Raw genomic sequence first — 25,466 nt, 5'->3', positions numbered from 1 at the left:
CTACCATTCTTCATATTTATAGGACTTCTATCTAGTATGGGTTCTCTGGTGTTGAGTAAGTGATGATTGTTGATTAAAATCTTTGCCACATTCTCTACATTTGTAGGATGTCTCTCCAGTGTGGATTCTCTGGTTCTGAGTAAGAGATGCTTTGTAATGAAAACTTTTGCCACATTCTTTACATTTATAGGGCTTCTCTCCTGTATGAAGCCTGTTGTGGCAAATGAGCTGTGAGTTTGTATTAAAACTTTTGCCACACACTTTACATTTGTAGGGCTTCTCTCTAGTATGAATACTTTTGTGCCAATTACGCTGTGAGATGCTATTAAAAGCTTTGCCACATTCTTTACAATTGTAGGGCTTCTCTCCAGTGTGGATTCGCTGGTGCTGAGTAAGTGATGACTTTTGATTAAAACTCTTGGCACACACTTTACATTTGTAGGGCTTCTCTTCAGTATGAATCCTGTTGTGGCAATAAAGATTCGAGTTTCTATTAAAACTTTTGCCACACACTTTACATTTGTAGGACTTTTCTCCAGTATGAATCCTGCTGTGGCTATCAAGATGTGAGTTTGTATTAAAATTCTTGCCACACAATTTACATTTGTAGGGCTTCTCTCCAGTGTGGATTCTCTGGTGCTGAATAAGTGATGCTTTGTAATGAAATCTTTTGCCACATTCTTTACATTTATAGGGCTTCTCTCCTGTATGAAGCCTGTTGTGGCGAATGAGCTGTGAGTTTGTATTAAAACTTTTGCCACACACTTTACATTTGTAGGGCTTCTCTCCAGTATGAATCCTTTTGTGACAATTAAGCTGTGAGATGCTATTAAAAGCTATGCCACACTCTTTACATTTGTAGGGCTTCTCTCCAGTGTGGATTTGCTGGTGCCGAGTAAGTACCGAGTTTTGATTAAAACTCTTGCCACACACTTTACAATTGTAGGGCTTCTCTTCAGTATGAATCCTGTAGTGGCAATCAAGATTTGAGTTTGTATTAAAATTCTTGCCACACACTTTACATTTGTAGGGCTTCTCTCCAGTATGAATTCTGATGTGGTGATAAAGATTTGAGTTTGCATTAAAATTCTTGCCACACACTTTACATTTGTAGGGCTTCTCTCCAGTATGACTTCTGCTGTGCCAATCAAGATGTGAGTTTGTATTAAAACTCTTGCCACACACTTTACTTTTGTAAGGCTTTTCTCCAGTATGAATTCTCTCGTGATTCTTAAGGATTGGTTTTTGACAAAAGCTTCGCAAAATTGTTTACATATATGGGGCATCTCCCCAGTGTGTGTCCACTGGTGACAAATAAGATTAAAAATTTTATTAGAAGTTTTGTCACATTCTTTGCATTTGCATGGCATATATCCTGTATGAACACTGTGATGTTGAGTAAAATTTTTGAGTGTGTTGCATTCTTCACATTGGTAGGTCTTCTCTGCAGAATAATTTTTTTGGTGTTGAGTAAAAGTTGAAGAATTTTTTAAGAATTTGCCACACTTTATAAATTGCAGAAAATGGATATTTTGTAAAGAAACTCTCATAAATATCACTTTTAGAAATATATTCTCTGTGCAAATGTTTGACTGGAAGTTTAAATAACTGTTATATTTATAATTGGCCAAGTTAAAAACTAATGCTTGGAACAGATTTCAAATTTTCCACATTAACTTTCATTTCAAAAATGGCTGTGGATATAATCTTAAAGAAATATACAGCTCCTCAAAAGTAAGTGGAATAAATTGAATTTTTTTTTAGATATTAATTGTTCCTGGTGTCTTTTGGCCATAAAACTTTTATCATAAATAGGGACTACCAATTGGTTTTGACCATTATAATACGATTTTGAACTTTACTCTCACCTATATTTTCCCATTGTTTTCTTAGTTGTAAATAGTCAAGGTCACACTTTCCAGATCTTCCCTCTCTCTCATTTATTCCCTGCTCTGGTAAAATTTCTCGAGGATGATGAGAGATCATGGCTGAAATAAAAATAACAATCATGTTTACTTACTGTACTGAGCTGAGTATATTTTGTAAACATAGGAAATTACAGAAATAAAGAAACATCAGCAGGGGAGTAAGTTATTAAATCTAAGCCCATCATTACTGCAGAAATACATAAATCAAATAAAAATGTACACAGAAAATTACTTTGAGAACTTTCTAAATCATCTTACTGTTCACAGTATCCAAGATGAGTACATTCCTATGGAGAGTAATATAGTAAAGGAAAATACATTGTGTTAAACATGCATTTCCTCCTTCACAATATATTTTTAAAATCTACCAACTTTCTTCTGTTTCATTAAAGAAATATGAAACATGCAAATATTTGGGGGCTGTTCAAAAAGGGGTTCCTGCTTATCAACAGAAAAAAACATGGCTAAATGTACTGTAAGAAAAGTAAGTTATGAATTACTAAAAGGGGATAGTAAATTATCATTTAAAAGAAGTTTACTGAACTAAACCAACACACAAAAATAGAATAAAATATAGTCAAGAATTGTTAATAGTAATAAGCAGAAAATGTGTTTAAAGACTTTATTTAGAAAATGTCTGAGTCAGGGGTTGTTGTACACAGCAATATAGGAGGTTGAGCCAGAAGGTTCAAAATTTCAAGGCCAGCCAAAGTAAAATATGCAAAGTGGTAGTTCTCTTTCCAGTACTAATGAATTCATCTGAGAGAATAAAAACAAAAAAAATCCAAGCAGCTCAATTATCTCCAACTTGTAAAGACTCAAAGCAGGTTTTAATCCAAGTTTTAAAACTTACAGAGAATACTCAGAGCATCCAAGAGAAAAAAAAAAAGATGTGTTACCTAGAAATGTGTAACTCTATAATTGTGAAATCCTTAGTCAAAACTTCACAACACAGAAAGGAATTTGGGGCCATTTTCAAGGGATGAAAGAATAAAATTATCAACCAAGACATTATATTCACAGCTACTATCTTTCAAAAGAGAAGAAAAATAAAGACTTTAAAGATATAAATGCACACATTACTCATTAACACTAGATCTGTTCTCTAAAAAGTACTAGAGATAATCCTTCTTAGTGAAATGTAAGTGTGCACAGCAACACAAGTCATGTGAAATTCTAAAAATTTCTTAGCACAAACAATTCTATTTTATTGTAATGATGGATCACAAAACATGTAATTTTGCAATGGTATTTGAAAGACAAAAGCATCAAAACAAAACTGTTAATAGGCATATATACCTGTAACAATAATATAGTTTTAAAAGACACAAATATATTGAATTTTTAATAAAGTGAAGTCAAGTTGATACTCATACAAAGTATGAGTAGGAGATTCTTCGTTTTTAGATATTTTTTGTTGGAAAAATCAATTACAAATTTCTGATCAAAACAAACCTTGGCTATCTGAATTAACGCTAAAAATTACAACTGTAGGTAGGCCATAATATACTCTAAATCTAAGAACACACAAATACTGAAAGCAAAAGGATATAAGAATGACACACACAAAAGTGACCAATCAAAACCTGGGCTGTGTAAATTATAGTACACAAAACATAGTTGAAGACAGTTACACAACATAGAAGACATTTTAAATTAAAAAACTTTGAAAAGAGGCAAAATAGAGAAAAGGAACCTTTGCCTAGGTTCTGAATTAAGAGTAAATACATTAGCAACATACATCCTACTTCCCAAACACACAAAGTAAACATTGAGAGAGTTCAATGAAAACAAAGAATCACTGTTATACTAGGATACATCAATCCCCACTTACTGAAAAGGGAAATACTGTGAAGCAAAATGGTAATTTCAAAGCATAAGACTTTGAAAATATTTTGAAACTATTGTAGACTTATAGAATCCCTGTTCTTAATCTCAATTGGGATATTATGTTGGATAGACCAATTTTATGTATTATAACAAAGGTTAATAAATATTTAAGTTATAGTTATTTTGTAACCAACATGTAATAAATATTTGAAGTCAAAAGTGGTAGGGATGTTCAAAAATCCCTAAATATGTGTCAGTTGATTGAACACTCTTCAGCATGGTGTTGTTCGAGAATTGAAACATAATGTTAAGTAGCATAAACATCTTTTAATTTTAACTAGAGTCTCCAAGTAATATTCAAACTCCAGTTGTTAGATTTCTCTGCAAAAAATAATTCTTAGAAATGTATGAATATCCCTTATAATACAAATAACATTAGAAGAATATTTCCCTGCTTAAAAAAAATATACTAAAAGTTACAGCATTCAATTGTAAATGCAGACATGTAATGAAGTAGATGGAGTTTGGAGTGAGTGTGGTAATAAGCCCTCACATCAAGAGCAAATTAAAAGCATTGCACACCAGTGTTGTTACAATGTTACTCACAGAGCCATTATGGGGGATGCAAACCAAATATCCCTTAAAATAAACTGACAATGTTACTCAACAGAGCCATCATGGGTGATACAAACCAAATATCCTGTATATTTAAAAATGTGTATAATTGTATATAATCTGTATAACTATATATTTAAAAACTTGGAGACAGTAAGTTTTATTTTGTGGTTTTGATTATAATGAAAATTAAAAACAACACATAAAAGATAACTGCAACATTTTTCAAAGCTACATTTAAAATAATGTGGTCTTTATTTTGTAAATAATAACAAACTCATCAGTATACAAATGATGGGCATACATGTAATCTCAGCTACTAGGAAGTCTGAGGCATGAGAATTGCATATTCAAGACATCCTCAATCACTTAGTGAGAACCTCTCTTCAACTATGAATGAAAAGGAGCTTGGGGTGTAGTTCAGCATTAGAGTATCCCTGCCATCAATCCCCATTACATTAACATATAGAAAATTTCAATTTCTATTTACTCAGGCAGAATGAAAGGCCAATCAAGATAAAATACAAAAGTCATAGACAAAAGAGGCTTAATATTTATACAAGCAAAAGCACATATAACATTACTGGCAATACAAAAAAAAGAGTCATGCATATCTTGATTTGTGAAATAATTAACTTACATGCAGAAACCCAGTCTGTAACATGGGACCTCCTGTACACAATGAAAAAATAAAGAAAAAAAAATAACCAACCAAATTGTAAATATACACAGATGTATTATTTTAAACATCCTCTTATTCAAATACAACTTACACCATCTCTCAAAAGAGCAGTCTTGGTCCATCTTGACATTCATTCCATGGCAGATAATTTCACAGAAAATCGATTACACATATTCAGGAAGAACTCTGATAAGGAAATTTTAGTTAAAAATATGTACAAAGAAGATTAGAGAAACTGACTTATGATAGTAATGTATTACAATGAGTTGACCTAGAGATCTCCAGGAATTTGCAAAAGTTTTCTGCAAATAATGGAAGTGGGGCTGGAGTTGTAGACTAGTGGTAGAGGTCTTGATTAGCATGTATGAGGCCCTGGGTTCAATCCTCAGCACCACATATAAATAAATGGGAAATTCATTAACAACTAAAAATATTTTTAAAAATTATGGTCTAGTTGTCAGATACTATTGACACAATGCAAGGGGAGTGTTTTGTTGTTGATTTGAATGTACGTAGACATTAGTGGAGAAAAAGCAGGAGACTAGACAATTTCAAAGCACAAAGCACAGGACAGGTTCTTCTATGATAATAAGAGAAAGAAATCAAAGTGTTTCAAAATTCTTTTCTGCTGGATAATGTCTCAATCAACCTTTGTGAATTTAGGCTTCCTCCTCTACCTCAACTATGTGCTCTGCTATATGTGGGCCACAGTATTTGACATCACTGCATTCCTCTATGGAAACAACATGTCAAGTGAAGGATATATATTATGCCAACAAAGGAAATCATTAAGAATGAAAAGAAAGATCATTAACATTTTCTTGTCAGCACCAAGAACTACCCCATATTTTTTATTGAAAGCATGAATCTGAAACTCATTCTTGTGGAGAAGTTCCCAAACGATATACTTCAAGGAAAGTAAATTAAATACTGATATACAGGAATTCTGAAGGAAAGTTATGCTCACCCACAAAGAGCAGGTTGCTGTAGTTCTCCAACATCACTTCTCTATGTAAATTCTGCTGAGCTGGATCCAGGCATTCCCATTCTTTCTCAGAGAAATCAATGGCCACATCCCCGAATGTCAATGGCTCTTGAAATTAAAATTGGTAAATCAATAGCACATCGACCAAACCATTATTCAGTTTTTAATTTGAATTAAGAGTTAGTAGAACTGACTGTCATGTAGGAGAGTGACTTTAATTATGCAATAAGATACTTTCCATTTTCTAATTCAGAGGAAAATACAAAAGTCCAAAAACAGTATATATATATATATTCCATATCAGAGTGAAGTGAAGGATATATACCAAATCCCAAGCACTGAATAAAAGCCCAACTCCTAACTTTTCTTCCATCAGTGAATGTGAAATTTGGCAGACATTCCAGATGCAAATCAGACTTGTCAAAATATTCTCATGTGTTAATGCTGCCCAAGGGAGGCAAAAAGAGTGGTAAAAAAGTTTTTCAAAACAGTCCTGTAGTTATTCTCTCTGCTTTTTATCCATGAGATAGATTGAGCTCTCCAATACAATTAGTTTCAAGTATCATCCATGACAAATTCCTAATGTGTAAAATATTCATAGAATATTAAAGTTTGGAGACATGTAAAATGACACTTCCAACTCATAAAAAGACAAAGTCGAAATATTTCAAGTTCTATAAGCAGTTCAATGAGTAAATAATTTTGGTACAATAGAGGCCCAGACAGCAGCACATATGTGTTCAAAAGACTGAGACAAAGAAATAGTTAATAAAAGAAAAAAGACCTTTTAATATAATTGTATTGAAAAATAATAATGGTAACAATAGTTACTTAAAACTCATACAACCAAGGAAATATAAACAAGGAAAATGATGGCTTTGAGAAATACATAATAAATTATTAGTCATAAATGAGGCACAGGACTGTTGTCATCTCTGTGTGACAAAGGAAGATGAGATCAGTAAGACACACCAGAATTGTCCAGAGTTTTTCCACGTGCGAACTCCATGTGTTGATGAATCCTAATTACTTAAACGTAGTTACTTTATTGGAAGAATTACCTTGACATCAGAGCATAATCACCCCATCTACAAAAATAATCAATTAAAAATCTTCAATAGCAAAATATTTAAATACTTGAGCCAATTGAAATTGTATGGTATCAAGATTTTATCAAAGGAACAACAACAAGATAAATGAGGTGAGTAGATGATTATAATCACTGTTTACAAGACACAAAAAATAAAAATCCTGACATGTTAGAATAAATACATTTTCCAAACTGTGGAGCACCCTCACTGTAACACTGTAGCCTTCTAGGTCTCATTCCTAAGCAGTGAGTGAGGTAATTCTGGGCAGCTAAGAAAATGATTCTATAAAGTCCACACACCTCAGATCCCTTTTGCAAAGAAAGGAAATGCTTAGTCTTCCAGAGTCACAATTCTCACCAGTTAATAGACACGTACCTGGAGTTAGTTTAAGGTCCTCACCTACAATGTCCTTTTAAAAATATTTTTCTAAAAGAAAATGTGTGAATTTGCAGAAAATCAAATTGGGGTTGTGGCTCAGCTGCAGAGCACTTGCCTAACATGTGTTAGGCACAAGGTCTGATCCTCAGCACCACATATAAATAAAAAATAAAGGAACATCAACAACTAAAAATAGTTTTAAAAAAGAATATTTTTGACACTGGTTGGCACAAGTGTCATTATTTCAGGTCTCAAACTTGCAGTCTTTCACCTAATTCTGATGCCACTTATAAATCCAGAATGTCATATACACTGCTGATCAACTTCCTGTAAATTGGGGGAACTACAACTACCAAACATAGAAAGGAGCATTCAATAGAAAGGAGCATTCAATATTAATATATTAGTTATCTAAAACTCTAAAAATGAATTAAACACAACCATGATAAAATCCTAACAACCTGTTGTGCAAATATAGAAAAATTGGCTTCTAAAGGATATATGGAGAAGGCAGGCATAGAGAATGGTCAACAATTCTGTAGAATAAGTTTACAGGACTGAAATATCTGACACTGAGATTAACTATGAACTTACAGTAACCCAAAAGGTGAGATATGTGGCAAGGAGTATACAAACAAATTAGTGGAATATAACTGAAAAACTAGAACTAAACTCAAAAAAACACACAAGAGATGGCAGGACTTCCCTAGAAATGATATAATATTTTTAATGAATTATGAACATCTTGGCATCTGTATGCAAAAATAAAAAATGAATTTGACACAGAACTCACAACTTTTAAAAAATGAAATAATTAATCTGAAAGAAAATGTTAAATTTGTGACAGACAACATAGCAGAAATTTTATGTGGCTTCATTCTTGACATGAACGTTCAAAGCCAGAAGCAGGATCTATAAATGAGAAACTTAATGAACTTTTATTCTGTTGAAAACTATTCTGTATTTGGAAGTACGCTATTAATTGAATGAGAAGAAACTGGATTAAGTAGTTGCCAAATATATATATGATAAAGGTCTGGAATAAAAAAAAAAATGTACAATTAACTCTTAAAACTCAGCAAAAGGTGCTGGAGTTTTGGCTCAATGGTAGAGCACTTTTCTACCATGCATGAGGCACTGGGTTTAATCTTTAGCACAACATATAAATTAATAATAAATAAAGGTCCATTGATAACTAATTATTAAAACACTGAGCAAGAAAGCAACCAGTTTAAAAATGGGCACTATCACATATAATAGTATTAGAAACCCAATAGGAGCAATAGTAAGAATAATATAATTAGAAACTATAATAAATATATACAGATACATGGAGATAAGATTTGTGTATCTATCTACATCTGTTTTTCTATAGATATCTGTATATGGACATACATAGATTTATAATTATAGATATATAAAATATTGCAGAATTACATAGTTTTAGCATATATCTTAAAAACCTTTATTATAATTCATTGATTAATGACTCACGGTACATAATTTATGCATAAATACAGAATAACCTGTAGGCTTTCACTTACAGAGACATTCACACAATAATATTTTATGGAGCTACGGTTGTAGTTAGGTGGTGCAGAATTTGTTCAACATGTGCAAGACCTTGAGTTTTATTACCAGCAGCACAAAAACAAATGCAATAGTTTCCACTAAGGCCATGATAACATAGTGACATTTGACAGATATTTCATGAATCTACTCTAAAGTCATTTTCTTTGAAAACCACAGAATTCAGGGGGTTTCTGTGTCTCCTATATGTAGAAGAAACTTCAATGTCTGAAAAGTTCTACTTGAAATATTTTTACCATCCCCCTTAATTTCTAATATCATTAACTTAAAACAATCAATCATGACCTTAGTGTACCTTAAGGTCATAAGTAAAAAATGAAAGTTTAAATAAAAATTATGCTTTTCTTATGTTTCTACTTAATGCCCAGCTTTATTTCCTTTGGAGTTCATAAAGTCCCCAAATTATTCCTCCTGTTCAATCACCATGGTTCCAAGAACTCTAGCTGAAATGTACAAACTGCCCCTTTAGGGGATCTAGACTTATGGCCCTGCCCTGGATGAGCCCATGCATCAGTACGTTCTTAAAAGTCAAAGCCAAAAGGAACAAATTGTTATGCTTTTTATCTTTGTAAAGGTTGTTGTATAGTGAACAAAACAGTATTAAAATTTATACAAAATGTAAAAATGAGAAAACAGATTAAAAGTGACAAGGGATGCAAAAATTAAAAATTCTATAATTATTTTGGAGAATGTAAATGGGAAACTAAACACTGGTGATCATTTTACAACATTGTCACTAATGTAAAAGCTACTGGGTTGTAACCTTAAAAATAGTAAATTACATTTTACTTATATTTTGCCAGAAGAAGAAAAAAGTTTTTGTAAGAGGCACAAGAAAAAAGTCAAACCATAGCAAAAATAATAATAAAATTCGTAAAAATAAGATTTAAAAAGACAAACAATAATGCAAGTGATATATGCCCAATAAATAACACTATTTCCATAATAAGAAACATTTATGTGAATATGCTACTGCCTATGTATAATGATCACCAGTGGATTGTTTTCTTATGCCTGACTTATATTTGTATCAGAAAAGCATGTCCGAGTAGCCATGAATATTGGCTATCTGTAATTGTAATTAATACTATATTTTGATAGAGCCACATTTTGGTTCCTATCATCCCAATTCACCTTAGCCAAATTATGGAAGCAGTTTCCATTATGGAAGTACATCCCAATAGATGAATTGATTAATAAAATATGATACACACAATGGAGTTTTTTAGTCAACTATAAATAAGATTTATTGAGAAATGTCACAATTTAAATGGACAGAAATTAAAAATATCATGCTAAGTGAAATAAATCAGACCGATCAACTGTCAAAGGTTTTCTTTCACATGCAGCAGCTACTGCAAAACAAAGGGAAAGGAGAATTGTATATCATAAAGATATAGGAAAGATTAGTGGAGTATAAAGAGATTGGGTGGGAGTGACAGGAAAGGAGAATATCAAATGAATTTTAAAAATCATGCGTAGATAGAGATTCTCAAATTAAAAAAAAGAAAACAAATAGAAATCCTTTAAATGAAGGAAACAAAAAACCAAATTAAAAACTCAATAGAAAGGATCTCCAACAGAATAGATCACTTGGAAAACAGAACCTGAGACAATAAAGACAAAATATATAATCTTAAAAAAAATAGGTTGACCACACAGTGAAGATGGTAAGATACAATGAGGATAACATTCAAAAATTATGGAATAACAGGCAAAAACAAATTTAACAATTATTGGGCTAGAAGAAGGCACAGAGGTCCATACTAAAGAAATGGACAATCTAATCCATGAAATAATATCATAAAAAAATCCAAACATGAATAATGGATTGGAAAATCAAATACAAGATACTTACAGGATAACAAATGTACAAAAATCACAACAGATCCACACCAAGTCACTTCATGATGAAAAGCCTAGTGTACAGGATACGGAGAGAATTTTAAAAGCACAAGAGAAAGGAATCAGATTACATATGGGGAAAACAAATTAAGATCTCTGATTTCTCAACTGAGACCCTGAAAGCTACAAGATCCTGCAATAGCATATACCAAGCAATAAAAGTAATGGATGCCAACCAAGAATCATGCCCAACATAGTTATATTTTGATTAGAAATCATATTTCAATTTGGATATGTTATTTTTATGACAAAATAAACACCTTCCATGATACACAAAAGTTAAAAGAATATACAACTAGAAAGCCTGCACTACAGAACATCCTTAGCAAAATATTCCATAAGGAGAAAATGAACAATAAAAATCAGAAAAGGGAGGTATCACTCTAAAGGAAAAACCTATCAAAGAGAAACCAAGTCAAGTTAAACAAAAATAACTGGGAATACAAATCATGACTCAATAACCCTGAAAGTTAATTTTCAAAACTCAGCAATCAGAAGACAGAATGAAAGATTGGATTTTGTAAAAAATGAAGACCCAACATATGCTGCCTCCAAGAGACTCATCTCATAGGAAAAGACACATACAGTGACTGAAGGTTACAAGTTGAAAAAAAAAATATATCACTTGGGCTGGGGCTGGGGCTCAGGGGTAGAGCACTCGCCTAGCATATGTGAGGCCCTAGGTTTGATCCTCAGCACCACATAAAAATAAATAAAATAAAAATTAAAAAAACGGTATTGTGTCCATCTACATAAAATAAATATTAGAAAACATACCACTCTCATGGACTGTGGAAGCAAGCAGGGTTTTCCATACTTATATCAAATAATGTGGAGTTCAAGTGAAAGTTAATCAAAAGGGATAAAGAAGGACATTGCATACTACTTAAGGGAACCATACACCAACAAGACAGAACAATTAGAAATACTTATGCCCCGAACAATGGAGCATCTATGTTCAAATAAACTCTTCTCAAGTTCAAGGGCCAAGTAGACCACAAGATAATAATTCTGGGTGACTTTAACACACCTCTTTTACTCCTGGATAGATGTTCCAAACAAAAGCTATACAGAAAAACTATAGAACTCAATAACACAATCAATAACTTAGATTTAACTGACATACATAAAATATTTCATCCTTCAACAAGTGAATACACTTTCTTCTCAGCAGCGCATGGATCCTTCTCTAAAATATACCATATACTATGTCACAGGGCAACTCTTAGCAAATACAAAAAAGTAGAGATACTACTGTGCATTTTTTCAGATCATAATGGAATGAAATTAGAAAATAAAAGATAGGGCTGGGGATGTGGCTCAAGTGGTAGGGCGCTCGCCTGGCATGCGTGCAGCCTGGGTTTGACCTCAGCACCACATACAAACAAAGATGTAGTGTTCGCCAAATACTAAAAAATAAATATTAAAATTCTCTCTCTCTCTCTCTCACACTCTCTCTTAAAAAAAAAGAAAGAAAATAAATGATAAAAATAGAAGCTACTCCAACACCTGCAGACTAAAAAATATGCTACTGAATGAACAATGATTTTCAGAAGACACCAAAGTGGAGATTAAAAAATTCTTAGAGGTAAATGAGAACACAGATACAACATATCAAAATCTCTGGGACACTATGAGGACAGTACTAAGAGGAAAGTTCATTGCATGGAGTACATTCCTTAAAAGAAGAAAAAGTCAACAAACAAATGACCTAAATTGCATCTCAAAGTCCTAGAAAAAGAATGAATCAACACCAAAAGCAGTGAAGTACATAAAAATAATTAAAATCAGAGCTGAAATCAATGAAATTCAAACAAAGAAGCAATTTAAAAATTGACCAAATGAAAAGTAGGCTCTTTGAAGAAGTATATAAAATATATAAACCCTTATCCTTGCTACTGTATAGGAGGATAGAAAAACTCAAATTACTAAAGTCCATGATAAAAAAGGAAATATCACCATGAACACTAAAGAAATACAGAAGATAATTAGAAATTATTTAGAAAATTTATACTCCAATAAAACAGAAAATATCAAAGATAGCAAAAAAATGTCTAGAATCATGTGATTTAACCAAACTGATTCAGGATGATATACACAAGGTAAACAGATCATTTATCAAGCAATGAAATAGAAGACACATTAAAAAAACTCAAAAAGCACACAAGAATGCATACATTAAGGCACGCGCGCACACACAGACACACACACACACACACACAAATAAATAACCCAATCAACAAATGGGTCAAGGATCTGAACAGACACTTCTCTGAAGAGGATACACAATCAATCAACAAACATGAAATCCGTTTATCTCTATCAATCAGAAATACAAATCAAAACTATTCTAAGATACCATCTCACTCCAGTAAGAACGGCAGCTATTATGAAGACAAACTACAATATGGGTTGGTGAGGATGTGGAGAAAAAGGCACACTCATACATTGCTGGTGGGACTGCAAATTGGTGCAGCCAATATGGAAAGCAGTATGGAGATTCCTTGGAAAGCTGGGAATGGAAACACCGTTTGACCCTGCTATTCCTCTTCTTGGACTGTACCCCAAAGACCTAAAAACAGTATACTACAGGGACACAGCCACATAAATGTTTATAGCAGTACAACACACAATAGCTATACTGTGGAGTCAACCTAGATGCATGGATTAAAAAAAATGAGGAATATATACACAATGGAATATTACTCAGCACTAAAATAGAACAAAATCATGGCATTTGCACATCAATGGATGGCATTGGAGAAGATAATGTTAAGTGGATTTAGCCAATCCCCCCTTCCCCAGAAAAAAATGTCCAATGTTTTCTCTGATATAAGGAGGCTGAATCAGTGGTTAGGGAGGGGGAGCATTGGAGGGATAGATAAGTTCTAGATAGAGCAGAGGGGTGGGATTGAAAGGGAGGAGGCAGGGGATTAGCAAGGATGGTGGAATGTGATGTTTATCATTATACAAAATGCATGTATGAAAGTTTGAATCGTGTGTCAACATACATTATATACAAATACAGATGAAAAATTGTGATATGTGTGTTAAGAATTATAATGCAAAAAAACTTACATGTATAATGACATAAATTGATGTGACTATACTTTATATACAGAGATATGAAAAATCGTGCTGTGTGTGTGTAATAAAGATTACAATGCATTCCCCTGTTGTCGTGTATTGAAAAAAAAATAATAAAAACTTTAAAAATATATAAAAATAAATAAATAAATAAATAAATAATGACCTAAAAAGCATCTGAAAAAAGAAAGAAAGGAAGAAAGAAATTGTGAGATAGGATGCGTGTGGTGCTACACACCTGATAAATCCAGTGGTCTGGAGGCTGAGGCAGGGGGATCACAATTGTGAAGCTAACCCCAGAAACGGAGTGAATCCCTGCCTCAATTAAAAAAAAGGCAGTAGTAATTTTAAAAAATTAAGAAAAACATTTAAAATTTTTAAATAAAAATGGCTGAAGATATAGTTTAGTAATAGACACCCTGGTTCCAACCCCCAGTTTTACAAAAGGAAAAAGAACAACAACAAGAAAGTTTTTTTCCAAAGTTACAGAAAATAATATTTTAAATCTATAAATAATTGTATATATGAAAACAAAAATTCTATTCATCAAAAGACTCCATAAAAGAGTACAAGGAGAAGTGACGGATAAGAAACCAATTGCCTCACCTTTAACCAAAAACTTGCAAGAAAGGAGAACAGACTGTGAGAGAAATGCAGGCAAGAGCCTTGAACAGCCCCTTCAAATAGCAGGTATCTAAATGTCCCATCCTAACAAAGAAATCAACGTCTTTAGAAAGGAGAGACTGTACAATAAACTCACATTGTAAACACAAATTGAGACAGTGTTGAATAACATGTGGTATTATCATGAAGGGAAGATGGAGTCTGAGCCCCCCACTATTCATTTGTGAATATGTTTGCTAGGGAGAATCCGTGGCCCCCAGAAACATATGTGGACACTACAGCACCTGTTATATGGGGACACAGCATTCTCCTCCAGAGCCGAGAACTGGGGCCTGGTGACAGAGGATGTCCATTTGGGAATAAATAATAAACTATGGAAAATAACTATTTCTGGCAATCAGCCACATTTTGTTTGCCATTTGGCATACAGTTTGACAAATACTATGAAACACCATGTCAGTTTTATATAGCTGTCACATAAATGCTGCATTTCACACATACTCATATATACAAAGTACATCTTCAGAATTGAAAAAAAATGCAAATGCAGATGAGCAAATAACAGACTGAATTACACACCCTGGGAATAGATAGGACTCCTCATTATACAGAGGACAGCTTCCCTCAGGTTCATCTATGATAACACCCCATCAAAATTTCACCATGATTTCCTTTTCATTGAAGAAGGGACCAAAGAAAACAGTTTGAAAATTTTCTTGGAAGGTTGAATTGATATGAAATTAGCCAAGAATTCTGAACTCTAAGAGCAAAATCAGGAGCTATCATTACCAGGCACTAATACAATTATAAAATTATCATATTGCAGTAATTTGAGGACCCAAAAAAATCACAATGCAGAAATTTCATAGATGAATACATATGTACGTAAATGTCATATTCATTATGAAGTGCAACAAAAAGGCCTGTGTATATGCAACCATCTCCAGCAGATTATTTGATGTGAATGAATGAGAAAACCCAGCATGAAGGGAGGTGTGGGAACTGGAGGCGCAGAGCACTGGTAGGGCTTGGGTGAATGACGTGCATGGTACTGGATTATACTACACCAAATAAACACCTAATTCTGTTTGGAGTCCCTCTTAAATAAAGTTATACATGGATTGAGAGACCTATGCATTGGACCACTGAGAAAATCTCTACCATCTGAAGGGCAGGCAAAGTCGGGGGACACCTGGGCATTATACCTGCCTTGAGCAATGTGCCACATAATTGGGACAGAATACTCAAATCCAGTGTCACCCATAGTAGAGGAAAATTGATTGAGGTCACAAATGAAGCACATTGAACACTAAATGACTTGTAGCTGGAAACTCGATATCTCTGGTGCACATAAAGAGCCAGATATACACAAGTACCAGGATTAGAGAAAAGGGGTGTTTTTCTATGGTTGTGGTGGGTCATGAGCTTTATCCATGGCACCAGGGCAGAGGGGAATGAGATCAAGGTTCTCAGTTTAAGCCTAGAAGGGATTTGCCAGCATGATCTGCAAAATGTGATTGCTTATCCAAACATAAAATATACCTTATTCTCCTTAGGACCCCATTCTTGTAGGTGGGCATGATAGGTGGATTCACTTAGGTATTTTCATATATTTAAATAAAAACATTATGGTAACTTCATGCTACTGTCTTTTCTGTTCTTATCTCCCCTCCCTTCTTATTGCTCCCCTGGTCTCCTCTACAGAACTTCTCTTCTTGCCTCCCACCTTTCTTGTGATATAGATTTGGTTTGGGGGGATTGCCTTATTTTACTTTAGCATGATATTCTCTAGATCCATTCATTTACTGGCCAATGTTATGAAGTCATCCTTTTATAAAGGTTAGTAATATTCATATATATATATATATATATATATATATATATATATATATATATATATATATATATATATATATAAAACAATTTCTTTATCTATTCATCTGTTGATGGGCATTAACCTGGTTCTGTAGCTTAGCTATTGTGAGTCATGCTATCATAAACATTGATGTGGCTGTGTCCCTGTAGTATGCTGATTTTATCCTCTTTATGCTGAGGAGTGGGATAACTGAGTCAGACGGTGGTTCCAGTCCTAGTTTCTTAAGGAATCTCCGTTCTCCTTTCCAGAGGGGTTGCACCAATGTGCAATTTCTCCTACAAGGTGTGAGCATTCCCTGTACCCCACATCCTCACCAATTTATTGTTACTGTATTCTTGATAATTGCCATTCTGACTGGAGTGAAAGAGAATCTCAGTGCAGTTTTAATTTGCATTTGCCTAATTGCTAGATACATTGCCTTTTCAGTATTTATTTTTTTTTAAATATTTTTTTTCTAGTTGGAGTTGGACCAAATACCTTTATTCTATCCATTTATTTTTCTCTGGTGCTGAGGATGGAACCCAGGGCCTCCCACATGCAAGGTGAGTGCTCTACGACTAAGCTCCAGCCCCAATCCCCATCTTCAGTATTTTTTTTTTCTTTTGCTTCTCAGTAACAGCAATCCAGGTATTTGGGGGACCAGTTTTCCTGCATTTGTGAAATGGGAACATTTCTCTTGAAGGAAGACTTAGAAGGTCAAGGCACATGCCCAGGATTCCAGGGATGAGCAGTACACAGTTGTCTGGCCTATGATGAGAAGATTATGTGGGTGAGAAGAAGGAAAGAGCTGGGGACACATTGGGGCCAGAACCCCTTATTCCCCCATGAGGGAAATTATTCTTGCTCTTAGTTTTCTTAAAGAAAATTAGAAATTTTACTAAGCTACCAGTGCCATTAGATATAGGTCCCTGGATGGAGCTCAGAATTGTCTTGAGAGACAAGGAAAAGTAAAAACCAACCCAATGGTTTTTGTCTTGTTGTGACAAAAAGACAAAAACAACAAGCTAGACCTTGGGCTTTTTGGGAATAAAACACTGGGTTTTACCCAATAATTAACAATCCAACAGCACCTGACACCCAATTAAAGGGGAATGGAGTATTGGATGGGTGGGTTTGGGGGGTCTGTGTGTGGCCAGCTGCAGGAGATTGCCTCTGAGGTGCATTCCTTGCATTTGAGAGGTTTTTCAACACCAATGAGATAAACAATGTGGCAAGAAAAATGGCAAAACCCTCTGCAATATTCTAGCCAGGAAAATTCACAAACAGTTTAAAAGCATCTAAATGTTTACACTCGGTCAAATGTGCCTCAGTCAGAATGCAAGCATTTGAAAAGAGCTGTCAACATGAAAATTTTCTGAAATCTACTGGTTTCTGGACCACATTTGTGGATGACTGCAAAAACCATATGAGTCCATGGCTAAACACATAAGTAAAAATAGAAATCTAATAATGAGCATTCTCTTAAGACTTCCATCCTGAAAACTCTGCCCTATTTTCTTTGATAACTAAATGATCATTTAATCATTCCTCTAGCAACACTTGAGGTCCATAACGAACTATGGAACATGTCTGGTTGGGGCAGAAATGTTGGGATAACAAGAAGAAAGTTACTCTGAACCTCAAAGGAGAAGGTTCATAAGTCACCAGATTGCAGGAATGCCCACAAAAATTTGAAATTAAAAACAAGGGACTGGGGTTGTGGCTCAGTGACAGAGCACCTGCCTAGCACCTGTGAGGCACTAGGTTCTATCCACAGCACCACATTGCAACGAAATATATAAAATAAAGGTATCCTAACCAACTAAAATCTATTTTTAAAAATAAAGATCTTATTTAAAATTAAAAAAGCAACACCCTGCAATGCAGCATTTCTCCTACACCAGCTTTCTGGATCCCCAAATACTAGCATGATATGAGCAAGCTTAGAAAAATGGGTGAGAAATTACAGAACTCTGCTCTGGCCCCATCTCTAGTCCAGCCCCACTTAAATGTCCCTCTCCAAATAGCAACACCTCAGACCACGTATTTGTTGTCTCTCCCTTTAGAGCTTTTTCACATTTTTCATTACTCTCTTTTTGTGGTGCTGGGTATTGAACCTATGAACTTGTGCATGCAAGGAAAGCACACTACCAACCTCACTAAATCCCCGGCCCCTGACGTTCTTTCCTGAATGTGCATCTGTTTTCTAAATAGGTCTGTTCACGCGCCTGACAATGATGAAGATCTTTTCTGCCTTGAAAACCAAGGAACCTACTTTTTCTGAGCTGATATCCCTCTCTCTCCCTGAAATCCCTTCCCATTACACAACCTCACACAGCCAGAGTCAGACTTAATTGTGTGGGGTTTTTTTATTGTTTGGGGTGTGATATCACATATATCACTGGAGGGAGGTAACCAGCAGCTATGCAATTGTTTTTTAATAAGCAAAGGACAAGGTTTGGTAGCACATGTCATTAAGGCCAGGGATTTGGAAGGCTGCTTCAGGAGGATCTCAAGTCTGAGGCCACAGTTGGCCTCATAGCAAAACCCTGCCTCAGAATAAAATATTCACAGTTCTGACACTGGGTGAGTCTTCATGAACAATGAAGGGTCAGAGTTCCTGTTTCAACAGTCTCTCCTTAGGATGCTGTGTGTACGTATGTGACTGTTACCTTCCAACAGGACCTAGAGCAGTGGCTGGTGTCCACCTGTATTAATAAATAAATCAAATGAAATGAGTAAATAAGTAAAAGCAATAAAAGATCTGACATTGTTGCTGGTTGTGATCCCAGGGATATGGAGGTTACGTTGCGTTTCTTGGCTCTTGTGTTCTTGCAAGTGAGGATTTTTAGATAATACATAAAATGTAATCAAAGTAGAGCAAAGTTTATTGGCCCAGAAATCACTATCAAGAAAGTTGGAGGAAAACAGTGAGGCTTCTCTGACATCTCTAGGACTCACACCCTTTTGATTCTCAAATTTATGGGAGATCCTGTGAGTGATACCAGAGGTTTGCCCATGGAACAATTCCTAGTTCTTAACTGGCAGTAGGAAGACATCACATTTGTAGATTCCTTCTCCACATGGTCTTGTCCAGAGTCACCAAAGAATAACCTGTGTGTGTGTGTGTGTATGTGAATTTTACTATAATAAAACTTTTATTATGGCAGCTACTATGAAGACAAAAAACAATAAGTTTGGCGAGGATGTGAGGAGAAAGCACACTCATACACTGCTGGTGGGACTGAGAATTGCTGCAGCTAATATGGAAAGCATTATGGAGATTCCTTAGAAATTGGGGAATGGAACTACCATTTGACCAAGCTATCCCTCTCCTCGGTCTAAACCCAAAGGACTTAAAAAAATGTATACTACAGGGACATTGCCACATCAATATTTATAACTGTGGAGCCAACCTAGATGGCCTTGAGTGAATGCACGGATGAAAACATATGCATTATATATACATAATGGAATTTTAATCAGCAACAAAAGAGAATAAAATCATGGCATTTGCAGGTAATTGGATGGCGTTGGAGAAGATAATGCTAAGGGAGGTTAGCCAATCCCCCAAAAACAAATGCTGAATGTTTTCTCTGATATAAGGGGTCTGACTCATAGTGGGGTAGGCAGGGGGAACATAGGAGGATTAGATAAATTATACATAGGGAAAATGGTTGGGAGGAAAAGGGAGGAGGCAGGAGATTAGTAAGGATGGTGGAATGTGATAGACATCATCTTCCAAAATACATGTATGAAGACTTGAATTGGGTGTCAGTATGTTATATACAGAGATACAAAAAATTGTGCTTCATATGTGTAATAAGAATTGCAATGCATTCTGCTGTCATTTAGTTTTTTTAAAAATTATTATGAAAAGTTTAACATGTTATTCTAAATATATAAATGCAACTCTTAATTCACTTTGGTCTGCACTGATGGGTTCTAATTGGAACTTTTCTGGGACCAGTAGGAAATAGGGGCACAACATAATATCAGAGAGGACACTCCCTCTTGAGAGTGTCCCTCTTTACCTTCCTTATGTCTTTAAATAAACTAATACCTGATAGAAATAGTAGTTAGCAGATGTACACTAGTGACAGGAACAGGAAGCTCACATGCCAAAGATCCAGGACAACTCTAGGTCGCTTTGGCCCATGCTGGTCTGGAATGGTTCTTACATATTTGATGGTTAGGTGAAATCATCCTATCTCCTTGAATTCAGGAATCCAGCCTGTGAAAGTGTCCCAGAACTTGTCCCCTCCAGGTTAACTTGTGTTCTCACTGGCAGAGAAGACCCATATTGCTCAAAGAAATCACAGGTTGTTGGCTGAGGGATGGAATATAGCATATTGACTTGGCCCAGGCAGGGCTCTAGGTAAATTACTTTTCTAAGAAAACACATGTGGAGGTCTCTGCACAGTGGGCCAGGTTCATAGAATGGTTCCCTGACCTGCATGATCCCATCAATCACGTCTGCATCCTACCCATCACTATCAATATATAGTTGAGTGATACATCCACCACGAGCACTGAAAATAAATAAATAGATAGATAGATAGACAGATAGATAGATACATAGATACATAGACAGACAAACAGATCAAGGTAGGGATGAGCTGCATCTTTGAGAACCAATTATGTATCACCCCAGAGAGTTCCCTAATAATTTTTAAAGAACAATCACTGGCTTATAAAATTTAGTATCCACTGGTAGGCCAGGTGTTAGATATTCATTGAAAATGAATTTGAAAAAATACAAATACAGATAAGCACATAAAGGCTGAATTACACATCCTGGGTATAGATGATAGGACTCCTCATTATAAAGAGGACAGCTTCCCTCAGGTTCATTTATGACAACACCCCATCAAAATTTCACCATGATTTTCTTTTCATTGAAGAAGGGACCAAAGCAAACAGTTTGAAAATTATCCTGGAAGGTTGAATTGATATGAAATTAGCCAGGAATTCTGAACTCTAAGTGCAAAAGCAGGAGCTATCATTACCAGGCACTAATGCGTGTTATAAAATTTTCATATTGCAGTAATTTGAGGACCAAAAAAAATCACAATGCAGAAATTTCATAGATGACTCCATATGTATGTAAATGTCAATTTTATTATGAAGTGCAATGAAAAAGCATAGACAAATGCAGCCATCTCCAGCAGAGGATTTGATGTGAATGAACAAGACAACCCAACGTGAAGGGAGGTGTGGGAACTGGAGGCGCAGAGCACTGGTAGGGCTTGGGTGCAGTATGCGCATGGTACTGGATTATACTACACCAAATAAACACCTACTTCTGTTTGGAGTCCCTCTTAAATAAAGTTATACATGGGTTGAGAGACCTATGCATTGGACCACTGAGAAAATCTCTACCATCTGAAGGGCAGGCAAAGTTGGGGGACACGTGGGCATTAGACCTGCCTTGAGCAATGTGCCACATAATTGGGACAGAATATCCCAATCCAGTGTCACCCAGAGTAGATGAAGACTTATTGGGGTCACAAATGGAGCACATTGGACACTAAATGACTTGTCGCTGGAAACACAATTTGTCTGGTGCTCATAGAAGAACGAACTGGATATACACAAGTATCAGGAGTAGAGAAAAGGGGGGGTGGTTTCTATGGCTGTGATGAGTCATGATATTTATCCATGGGACCAGGGCAGAAGGGGAGTGAGATCAAGGGTCCCAGTTTATCCCTAGAAGGGATTTGCACCGCATGATCTGCAAACTGTGGTTGCTAACAGTGGAGCTCCACTCTAGCCAGTCCCTGAGTGTAGACGGGAGAAATGCAGTCCACCCAGCAGCCCTGCCTGAGCCCTCTCACCATTACCTCAGTAATAACTCCAGTCCTGACCAGTTCTTTCTGGAAGGAGTATGTCCAGGCACTCAGGGTCCCAACATTTTTTTTTTCCATTCCAAGGACTCCATCCTAACCCACCAAGCTTTGGGAGTAATGGCAACTGTGCATGTGCAAATCTCCCTGCATCAAAAACAAGTGGCTTCACATTGATGTTCAAAAACTTCCAGGGACTACTATCACCCCCCCACCCCGGAGTGAAGGAAAAGGATGAAAACCACAGCTCCATGTTTCTTTCTAGAATAGGCTCACACCACCTTCTTGCAGTAAGCACAGGCAGCCTGGGTTCTAACCAATTGCATCAGGAATTCAGTCACCAGCCAAGTAGGACAGCTTCTCAGCCTGAGCCCAGCTGTGGGAAAGGCTCCTATCAAACAGGTGAAGGAACAATGACATAGATATGGAGCAAGAGACATGCTGATGACATGGGGCTAGAATATAAGCTTAGTGCAGACAATTTTTAAAAAATAGCATGGAGTTCTTTAAAAGCTAACAGAGTAACAACCACTCTGGACGCATGTCCAAAGGAACTTGAACCAGTGTGTTAATAAATGGCTGCATGCCCATCGCTACTCCAGGATCCACAGGAGCCAGGAGGAGGGAACATCTGAAGTGGCTTCTGGATAAGGAGACTCCTCCCAGTCACAGGGACATCACCTACTCCCCTGAGAAACTACTACCCCTAAATGCACCTGCTAATAGGTCAACAGGTGGCTGATATTTACCAGATGCTCAAGAGACCTCAAATGTGCCAGATGTGGGATCCTCATGTCAGGCAGAGCCAAAACAGGACCAGGAAAATCTCAGAGAGGGCTTGAGACCCCTAGGACATGCAGTCCACAGGGGGGACACTCAGCCCAAAGATATTCTGACAAGGTGCCTGGCCTGGGAGAGGAAGGGAAAATACACACACACACACACACACACACACACACACACACACACACATTTTTACAAATGTCAAGTGGTTTTTAGTGTACTTTTCTCTCATGTGAAATGCTCAAACAGAAAACAAAACTTTTGCTTCTTATTTTATTACACTGGGGAGGAAAATTGTCACTGGAAATGGGGACAGGGGACTTGAATTTTAGGAATTCATTGATACACGTGTAAAAGTTTCATCTGGGAGACTGGGTTCTGGATCTGACATTTTGCTTCCCTTACATTTAGAACATTCAGGAGGACCCAGGCAGGAGGCCGACACCTGTAATCCCAGCCACTCGGGAAGCTGAGGCACAAGTTCAAGGCCAGACTCAGCCTCTGTCTCAAGCTAAATGATAAAAAGTGTGAGGGATGTAGCTCAGTTGGAAAGGAGCTCTGCATTCAATCCACTATGCCCCCGTGCCACCCAAAAAGAAACAAAATCTCAGGAGGAAGCAAAACCTGAGACCCCTGCAGATCCCAGCCCCCTTAGGTTTGAAAAGGGCCCACTGAGTGGTGATTCTCACGGTCCCAACACTCTGAAATCCACCACAGTAGAAATTCAGGGAGGAGACTTGAGCTTCCAATTTGTACAGGAGATACCCATGTGTTCAGTAATAAGAATAAAAAGAATCTAACATCTTTACAAACCCAAGAAATGTAAAGTAAAACCCTATCAGAGAGAAAATTAAATAGTATCAATGAAGATAGGAAACAAAAGAATTCTAACAAACTCAAGGAGTTTAACTGCTTCTTAACTATTTGTGGAAACTGTTTTGCTGTTAAAGACACATGATAGTCCCCAGCCTCAGGGTCTTGCTGCACTCAGTTCATAGGACCAGAATAATACATTAATAGTCATGGGATATTCAGATTAAAAATAGTATAAAATACCATGGGTAAGTTTTACTTGGGTGCCATATGCATGTGGTATTATGTATAAATATGACGCACTAATAAAAAATCCAGCATGCTTTACTCTTAATGGAAGCATCCAGTCCTATAATTCATCCACAAAGTTAAATATATGTAAACTTAACCAAGAAACTTTTGAATTATAAGAGCAAAAAATTATAAGAGGAAAAACAAAAGAATTTATTACCTAACATGTGCATTGTGAAGCTGTACTATTACAATTGTCATCAAGGAATCATGATGTCAACAAAGTCCACCCAGGAACCCACTAGGATGTAAAAATCATACACTTAATTGCAATGCAAAAGTTATTATCAATCAAACCCTAACCAGGCCAATTTCAGCAACTTAGCTAGACCCTCAGTCAGAATAAAAACTAAAAACTACCAGGCTCATAGCTGAGTGGTAAGGCACCCTTCCGTTAACTACCAAAACAAACAAACAAACAAACAAAAATAAAGTCCACAGGAATAAGAGAGGTCCCTGTAAACCTCACCTCCCCTCCTGCAGGAAAACCATGTTTGGAGGTTTGATTATTCTTATTTATTTATTTATTGGTATTTAATGCAGAGGCGCTCCACCACTGAGATCCATCCCCAGCCCTATTTTGCATTTTATTTCGAGGCAGGGTCTCGCTGAGTCTCTAAGTGCCTCGCCAACTTGAAGAGGCTGGCCTTGACCTCGCAATCCTCCTGCATCAGGCCCCAGCCCCAGGCACTGGGAATGACCGGTGTGTACCATGGCCCAACTTGGAGATTGGATTTCTAATGGTCCCACCTGTCAATCACCACAGCCCGGGAAGACGCTGGGTAGTCGCGCTCACCTGCCAGACAGGACTCGGGCAGGGGCTGAGGCTGCCCCAGGGGATGGGGAGGCTGCGAGGGGTCTCCGCCACTGTCACGCTCCCCACCCAGCTGTCCAGGGGGACTGAGGGGCGCTCTCCCCGAGGGGCTAAGGCCTGTGGACGCAGAGATCGCCCGGAGTTGGGTTTGGGGTCAGCCAGCTCGGGTTCCCCCCACAGCCAATCCTGCCAGACGGCCTCCCTGCCCGACCTCCCTCTCAAGCCTCCCTGTCCAGGGACTAGGTGTCAGTACACACTCACCATTTCCTGGTGCCCAGCAGCCAAGCCTGCCCTGGAGAGCTTCAGCCCCTGCATGACAGGGCCACCTGGGATCCTGGGCATGGAGCGA

The 25,466-nt window shown here is 36.5% G+C and overlaps 1 protein-coding gene across 1 annotated transcript; it reads right to left on the bottom strand.

Annotated features, from left to right (window-relative positions):
• On the bottom strand, positions 1-25,459 carry LOC139703065 (zinc finger protein 345-like). Its single transcript, XM_071605979.1, is given in 2 exon segments — positions 1-1,230; positions 25,379-25,459. Coding segments are annotated over 2 exon segments (1,311 nt in total).
• Positions 25,460-25,466: the final 7 nt, after the last annotated feature.

This window comes from Marmota flaviventris, chromosome 20 (genome assembly GCF_047511675.1).
Source record: "Marmota flaviventris isolate mMarFla1 chromosome 20, mMarFla1.hap1, whole genome shotgun sequence".
Classification (NCBI taxonomy): domain Eukaryota; kingdom Metazoa; phylum Chordata; class Mammalia; order Rodentia; family Sciuridae; genus Marmota; species Marmota flaviventris.
The sequence above is the reverse complement of the archived record's forward strand: the minus strand, read 5'-3'. Positions and strand labels throughout refer to the sequence as shown.